The following is a 7,943-nucleotide window of genomic DNA, read 5'->3' as shown; positions in this document are numbered from 1 at the left end:
GTCCTCCGATTTGCCAAGCAGTTGATACTTGATAGGGGTAATTTCGTCATTTGAACTTCGAATCTGAAAAAAAAAGGTAAAAAACCATCAAAGGTAACCAACCAACCGACTCTGTCCTCCGATTTGGGAATATTATGGTTTCTAGAAGGTTTCTGCTTGGCCTTTGGATTTCACCTTGATACACATGAAATCAGCTTCCTATCCGTCCGATTGGTATCAATAACTATTGCAAGAATCCCTATGCTTGGATTTAATTGACAAATATCAGTTAGAGGGTTGTCTTCACCTTACATTCCTTCACCACTTGTTTTGGGGCCTTTCTTTGGTTGATCTTGTCAATGCAAATGGACCTAACCCTTTTCAAATGTGTGATAAAAAGATGTGAAGGGAACATGATTCTCTACACGTAGATTTGGATTCCTTTATAAGTTAGAAATTAAGAGCAAGGTTTAAAATATCGGTATCGAGTATCATATCGGTCAGGTGATTTTAAGAGACGTAGTGTCTTATATCGAGTATTGTATCGCTCTAGCTAATGTATTTTATTGTAACTTAATGGAGAGACGTATCGTATCGGTTAGGTCAAATGTGGATATATATATGGGCTAGTATCATATGGTATCGTGCAAAACTTTAAACCTTGATTAAGAGTTTGAATCTTCATAAGATGAGTGCCTTTCAACCCTGTATGTAAAAACTCTCCCCTTAAGATTTGTTGAGCAACGTATGGACCGGTACGATGGGGTCGTGGTCTTCATTTTCATTATAGAACCATACTCAATAGAGTTGACAGACACAAAAGCAAATATGACAGAACGAGTAGCTTTGAGCTTCAATGTGTTTCAGCTCTTGTTAATGATAACTGGTTTAGGGAAGGTTTGGAAAGACTAGGAAGGATGACGGCTTAAGCCACTTACGCTCCTAACTATATGCATAATTCTCTCCTCTTAGATTAGTGAAGCAGCCTATAAAGTGGTGGTGCAATGAAATCGGAGTCTTTCCTCTGTACGTGCAATTTCTTTCTTTCGAATTAGTTGAGGTGTCCATAAACTAGCCTCTATTATTGCGCGAGACCTATTACATTATATCAAATTAAACGCTTTCTCACTCTCCATTAGATAGATGTGGTATAAGAAGACATGCAATTCATTAGGAAGTTTCTTTGTCATATTTTCCAATTGCATCCATTATTTACTATGATAATCCATTGTCACTCTTAAATCATTTACTACTAATCATTAACAAAAACCTTGTAAGTTAAGATTTTAGTTCATCACATCGCATCAATATTCATTGAGTGACTTTTAAGTATTTTTTTTCATCATCAGGTCTTACCCATCATTCTCATTAATATCTAGTTGGTGTTTTCTTAATTATTAAGAACATTCGTATGTAACATGTGCTTTAGATTGTAGGTTATGCCTTCCTTTCCTCTTTTATAATGCCATTTTCTTTTGTACTACAAAATGACTTGAAAAGAAGAAAAAATTTGGTTCAATTTGCACGTCTTCTAGTTGAAATTTATTAGATATTTGATTAATGCGCCAAAAGCATTAAAGCTGATGGAACAAGTTGAGTCAAGTTCTTTGATAACGATTGTACTAACTGCAATTTAAGACTTATATAAATTATTTTTATCTTTGTCATAAAAAATCAAATAAAAATAGAGTTTTTTGCATGGCGCCTATTAAGTGGGGTCCAAATTCATGATGTCCCCTCAAAGGCGATATATCTCACCGTGCCCCATTTGTATAAAACTCAATATTTCAAGTTATCCCCCAAAACGCTCAAGTGTTTTGACCGTTAAGTGAGGGTTGTAAAATGACTATCATATCTCCGTTAATGTAAAATACCAAATACCCTTTTGGTAATTCTTTTTTCATTTACTTCTATTTACCTCCGTCATCTTCCCAAAGAAACTCCCTTGAAATGAAGCTCTCTCTCCTCCTCCTCCGACTTCAACGAACCCTAATGCCCACTCTCCCTCAAACTAAAATTAAATATCTAATAGAAAGAAGGGAATAAATAATCTCACCTTAATCCCATCTTGATCATTATGAAAGGTACCTTGGAATATTGAGTTTTATGCAGAGACTAGAGAGGAAGTGTGAAATATATTGTCCTTAAGGGGATAGTTATGAATCTGGGCCCCATTTAAGGGGGTGCCATGCAAAAAAAAAAGAATCAAGCCTTTTAACTTATTCCGTATTAAGTTAACTCAATCTAACGCCCATCAACTAGAGAGTCGGGATCATCTCCCCATCAGGAAAGCACAAAGTGTTCCTCGACGGCTTTCTAACAACAAAAACAGTGGGGCCCACAGGTGAAAAACACATTTTGAAAAGAAAAGAAAAAACCCATATTTTCCCGGGCCCCGTGTTTTGTGGTTGGTTGGAGTCCTCTGTGTCCCTGCGGGGTGTCCCAATCCTCCTGGTGGGTTCCTTCGTAAAAATCCTTTCGTCCTGGCAAGGATACATAGAAACTACGTAGGCATAAAATTTCCAAACAAATTGATTACCCAAAAAAAAAAAAAAAAAAAAAAAAAAAAAAAAAAAAAAAGAAGAAGAAAGAGAAAGAAAGAAAGAAGAAGAAGAAAGAAGAAAGAAGAAAAAGCATTTCCAAACAAATTGAGGAGAAACTGCCACTTTAGCTTCCTTTTGGATAACTGAATGGAGCTTTAAAATTTGTTCTCTCCCAAAGTGATATTATGTGTCACGTAAATATCTCTGAATTGTTACAAAAGCAAGTGAGAACGCCTTTAATGGATTACTTCTGAAAAGTGTTTAGAACTAAATATATATTACAAAGACATGTAATGCAGCCTTGGCTGATTGCTGCTAGTGGTGGTGCTCGTAGTGTCTTTGCTGCATCATGGTTGGATCTATAGCTTCAACTGAAATTGCTTATCTGCCGCCATCCACTGCTGGTTTTATAACAGTAATGAAAATGACATTATAAAACACAGTGAACATCACAAGAACAAATGCTGAATATCCAAGAAATGACCCAGAAAGCTCAGGCATTTCTTCCCTAAATAGATCTCTCGCATCATCAGGCTCTGGAGCTGCTGCGTTTGGTTCAAAATAGTACATTAGTACCCAATTTCATACAACAAATTCAAACATTTATGTAGATCATTTTCAGTGGAACAGAACCCAAATTCATAAAACAAATGCTTACAAATGCAAACATTTGTTTAAGGCACACTTTTGAATCCCATATACAAAGGTTCATTTAAATTCAGGCAAGCAAAAATATCAGACATTTACAATGAGACATAGGGAGAGAATGTGCAGGTATTTTTGACCAATGCTTTATTTCTTGGTTGTCCAATCAATTAAGGCTTTGTTCCATGCCGCATTGGACCTGCCCAAGTTCTGAGAGTCTAATTTGGAAAGTTGATGTCCTGGAATGCTAATTAGGTGATGATCAATTTAAAGATCATTCACCTCAGGAAGACAAGGTTCAAATCCAAATATTGACTCAACAATCAACGAGAGATCACAATTCTTTCCTCCCTTCAAACTCAAATTCTTTGCAAACGCTGCAGATTGATTTTTATCTTCTGTCCATTTTCACCTTTATCTTGTAGCTTCTCTGGCATGGCCAGTTGTTTAAGTTTTTTACTCTTCAGTAAAGTTCTGTCTTCAGTCTTCACCATTCATTAGTATTGAAGAACATCCTAGAAGTCCTTGGTTTGTCAAGGCAAAGAGAAGGCCTCGTTGATCGCCTGATTACCTGATATTCTTTGCGAAGCTGAGCTGTTCAAGCTCTGAAACTCCTGCAAATCAGTCAATCTTAAGGTTTTTTGCCGAAACTTTCGTAAACAGTGTCTTAGAAAAAATTATAATCAGATAGAACTACCTCAGTGGAAGATGAGAAAAGTAGAAGAAAAAACCCATTATCCAATGACTGCTGGGTACAGAGCAAAAGGCTCCTCCACTTCAAACTTCAAGTGAATTCTGTCCTCTATCAGAAGCATCATAAATGAACGATGGTTATGTAAAGCCCTCTAATGCTATGAGGGGATAATTGAAAATTTTGTAGAGCATAGACACCCATCACCATGAATCTCAATCATACCAAGTTAAAACTCCCCCACTCGCTTACTTTAGTGCATTGCATCATTTTGTAGTGAGTTCCTAGTGTGAGTCCAGTAATTCACAGACATCAACTAGTCAAGAAACTAAACCTCTTGGTGTTAAATAAAATCAATATCTTGTTTTACCAAAAATGAAAAAATAAAAAATAAAAAATAAAAGCAACATTTAGATTAGACATGACTGAAACAAAATGTTGGGAGTATTTCATTTTCTACAACCCCAGGATCGTGGGCAGCCCTATGGAATTCTTAAGCCATGGTATCGTAATACAGTGTCAAACAGAGTTTTCATGAAAATAATTTCTCACAGGATATGTGGGGTTCAAGCCTTGAATTTTGAACTTGTTCTGATACTAGCACAAGCAATTTGAGGACAATCATGTTGTTTTCGAACTACAGTAAGGCTGAACATATCAGCAACCAGATGTAAGTCAGGATCTCCTTTAAAATTTCATTTGACTGTGGTTTTTAACAGTTCTCCTCAGGCCATCCCAACTGATCACATACACATCTCTACAACCGAAGTCTTCTTATGATCTTCTAAACTAGACTTGGGTTGCCTGGTAGGTTCTCATTCATGGGTGGTGGTTGTTGATTCATCTAATTAGTTGTGCAAGATGAACCGCTGGTTGCATTAACAGTGAGTGAAAAATCATGAGACCCATCACAAATCCCAACCACAACCCTGCTCAAGCTTTCACAATTAAAATACTATCTAAGTTATGAAATGCACTGATTTGCCCATAAACCCAATCAACAGTTTCCACAAATCTGAAAATTTATAATCTACCCAATAATCTCGAAAGCATCCTGATTGTCCACTCAGCAGCTAAAACAGGCCAAAAATATTGTAGTATAGTGTACCAATCTAACAATCTCCACAGTGAAGGAAGTTATGTTCTCAACAGTAATTGCAAAATGTGATATATGGAATTTATCTTTCAAACACCAAATATGCAACAAACAACCATTTTCTGTGCAGCTCCACCCAGAAGAAGAAAAATAAATTTTTAACCAGGCAAAGCACCAAAAAGAAAAGAGTGCAACAAATGAATTCAAAGAGTAAAAGCTTCAATCAAAGACTATATGGTCAAAGAAAGAGAGAAAGACAGAGTACCCAGGTTGGAAGCAGAGGCCCTATCCTTGGAAGGAGTAATTTGTTTCTGAGCGAGTGATTCGAGCTGCTGATCGAGCTCTGCAAGTGCTTCTCTGGCCTTATCACTGTCCAACTCGAACTGGGAATCTTTCTCCACTGCACTCATAGATGAGCTCGTTCTTGTTTTCTTCGTATTCTTGCCATAGTTATCGAATAGTAAAGAAGACGTGATCGTCGTACGCTTGACAAGAAAAGAAGAGGTGATTGATGGTGGTGGCTTGTGAAGTGAGAGAAACTGTAGAAGCATTTGATGAGCTAAAAACATTAGCTTTAGCGATAAAGACTTCAACTGCCACACAAACTGGAACTCTGGAAAAGCTTATCTGCTTCCCCAATTTTGAGCAACATGAAAAGCTGAAACTTTTGGGCAGAGATCAGAGACGTAAAAAATAAACCGGACATGTGAACCGCTCTCAATCGGATGGACCAAATCAAGATCGGTCACATTTGATTGGACATCGGTTTTGGTTTCCGACTGTTCAAAGATTGTAACCTTCCTAACCCTTTTCCATCTTCAAATGTGAGTAAATGTTACTTGTATAAATTTAAGGGTTAACTAATTTTAGGCTAAATATTAATTACTTTCGATTTTAATATACCAAATCATTTAGACCACCTCTTAGTTGGATAATAATATTTGTCCTCTTTTACCCGGTAAAGATGACAAAATCTCTCTTTCTTTCTTTTTTCTCTCAATTAAATTAACATTACTATTAAATTTTTTTTAAAAAAAAAAACTCAAACTACCCTTAACTAAGTGTTGCTTCAAAATCTTCTAGCCCATGGTTTGGTCTGAAGATGACTCAAACCAGATATTTGTGAATAACAAAATAGTGAGAGCGGGCCGTCTCTGTGAACAGGAAGCCACATCTAATGGTAAAGTCAAATTCTAGATAATAGAAGTCCTTGTAGAGAGGAGTAAATGTTCGAAGAGTCTTAGTTCTCTTGGGTAGTTGCAAGAGTCAATGCTAGGTTTACTTTTTCTTACCGGATCCAGAAGTAAAGGTTTACTCTTATAGGCGAATGGGATGTTTTCCTTGGAGAAGATGACCTTTGACCATCGGATCCCTCCTATTTTGAACGAAGGGTTAGGATTAGGAATGGCGCCAATCTTGCGGGAGAAATCAAAGGCTTGATACACCTTCTCCAAGATCTGTCAGTGATTCTAACTACTGTGGGCTCCGGATGTGATGTGTTTCCTCCTGAACTTCAAACAAGGCGTAAGGAAGCAATTTCCAAGAGGATGTATATGAGTTGGTGCATCCTTTGATAAGCACAAAGCATGTAATACATAGGTGCAAAGCAATTAATGTTGACTTTAATGCTTTGACACACGTGCAGACATATAAGATCGATTATCCATCAACTCGCCACTTTTGCCAAGAAATGACAACTGAAAAGTTTGTTAAACGCTTGTGTTGGTATGTTGAAACCTTCATGTGGAGATTTGTGAGGGAAGTTCCATAGATGAAGTCATCCATCCGGAAAGTGAGCATTGGTAAGTAGCAAGCTGGTCTTTTTATCTGAACCAGAACTGGTCATCCCAAGCTGCAAGATCCAAATTGGTTTGGTGGTCCAAGTAAAGATTGATATAATGTTGAGAAGCCATTTTTTTAAGGAACCTAGAGCAGAGGAATTCTAGATGGGATTGTGAGTAGAATTCATAAGATTTGGTGATTGGGGAAGAAGAAGAAACGTAGAGTATAGAGACTTAGAAATTTAGAAAATAATATTATTCATTACCTTCTCATGACATACCCTAATCCATTTATATGCTAAGACTCTTACTATAATGACCATACTAACATTCACTAACCATGATCTATTTTCCATTAAAACATTCCAACCCACACTTCCTTGTAGTAAACCCTATATGAGGCCCTACCCTTAGCCAGGATCATTACATATAACACTAAGATAATATTTTTGTGTAGAACTCCTCTATCAATTAGGTTGGATCCCTGTGCATCCTCGAGACGACTCATCGTAATGCTATTATAATGGTTTATTTCATAGAATAACTTACTTTATCTTTTTTTTTTTCATTTTCTTGAGTGAATACATATTTTCTTCAACGAAAGCATTGACACCCCACTTTATGTTTAAAAAACACATAGGTCTAATTCTATTAGAATGGTTATTACTTGGTTAGTCTTATTTTTGTAAAGACTATTATACCCTTGACTTATTTTTCAAGAAATCTATTCGATCCCACCGGAAGAACATCAGCATTCCAGTCATGGGAAATGCCAATCCGAAACCACAAAGCAGGCTTCTCGCCCATCATCCAATGCTTCAATTTCTTGTATGCTGTCATAAAAAATTACATTCTTAGAGCCATGGAACATTATTTATCGAATTTTCGGTAAACTGATCGAAACGAAAATCTTTAAATTTCTCTGGAAAATCAAACGAAAATGGTTGAAGGAGAAGAAGAAGAAAGAAAGAAAGAGAAAGAAAAGAGAAAGAAAAGAGAAGCAGTAGCACCGCCGCTGCTGGAAGAGGAAGAAACAGAAAAGAAAAAGAGAAGCAGTAGCAGCGGTGGTTAGAGAAGAGAAGAGAAGAGAAGAAAAAAAAAAAAAAGAAGAAGAAGAAGAAGAAGAAGATGAAGAAGCAAGCTGACAAAGAGAAGGGTTTGGCAGTTAGCCTACTGCTGGAAGTGGAAGAAACAGAAACGAAAAAAAG

General features: G+C 36.8%; 1 protein-coding gene across 1 annotated transcript; it reads right to left on the bottom strand.

The window, feature by feature from the left end:
- Positions 1 to 2,610: 2,610 nt before the first annotated feature.
- LOC149001624 (uncharacterized) lies at positions 2,611 to 5,672 on the bottom strand. The gene is made up of 2 exons (XM_089138997.1): positions 5,220 to 5,672; positions 2,611 to 3,067 (listed from the first exon to the last, which is right to left on the bottom strand). Exons 1-2 carry the CDS (start codon positions 5,521 to 5,523, stop codon positions 2,904 to 2,906), a joined length of 468 nt encoding a protein of 155 aa, XP_088995123.1. The 5' UTR covers positions 5,524 to 5,672; the 3' UTR covers positions 2,611 to 2,903.
- Between the last annotated feature and the right edge of the window lie 2,271 nt (positions 5,673 to 7,943).

The sequence above is a fragment of the Hakea prostrata genome, chromosome 10 (genome assembly GCF_041222555.1).
Source record: "Hakea prostrata isolate BN-2017 chromosome 10, UWA_Hpros_2, whole genome shotgun sequence".
NCBI lineage: Eukaryota > Viridiplantae > Streptophyta > Magnoliopsida > Proteales > Proteaceae > Hakea > Hakea prostrata.
This window is presented reverse-complemented; position numbering and strand designations above follow the sequence as displayed.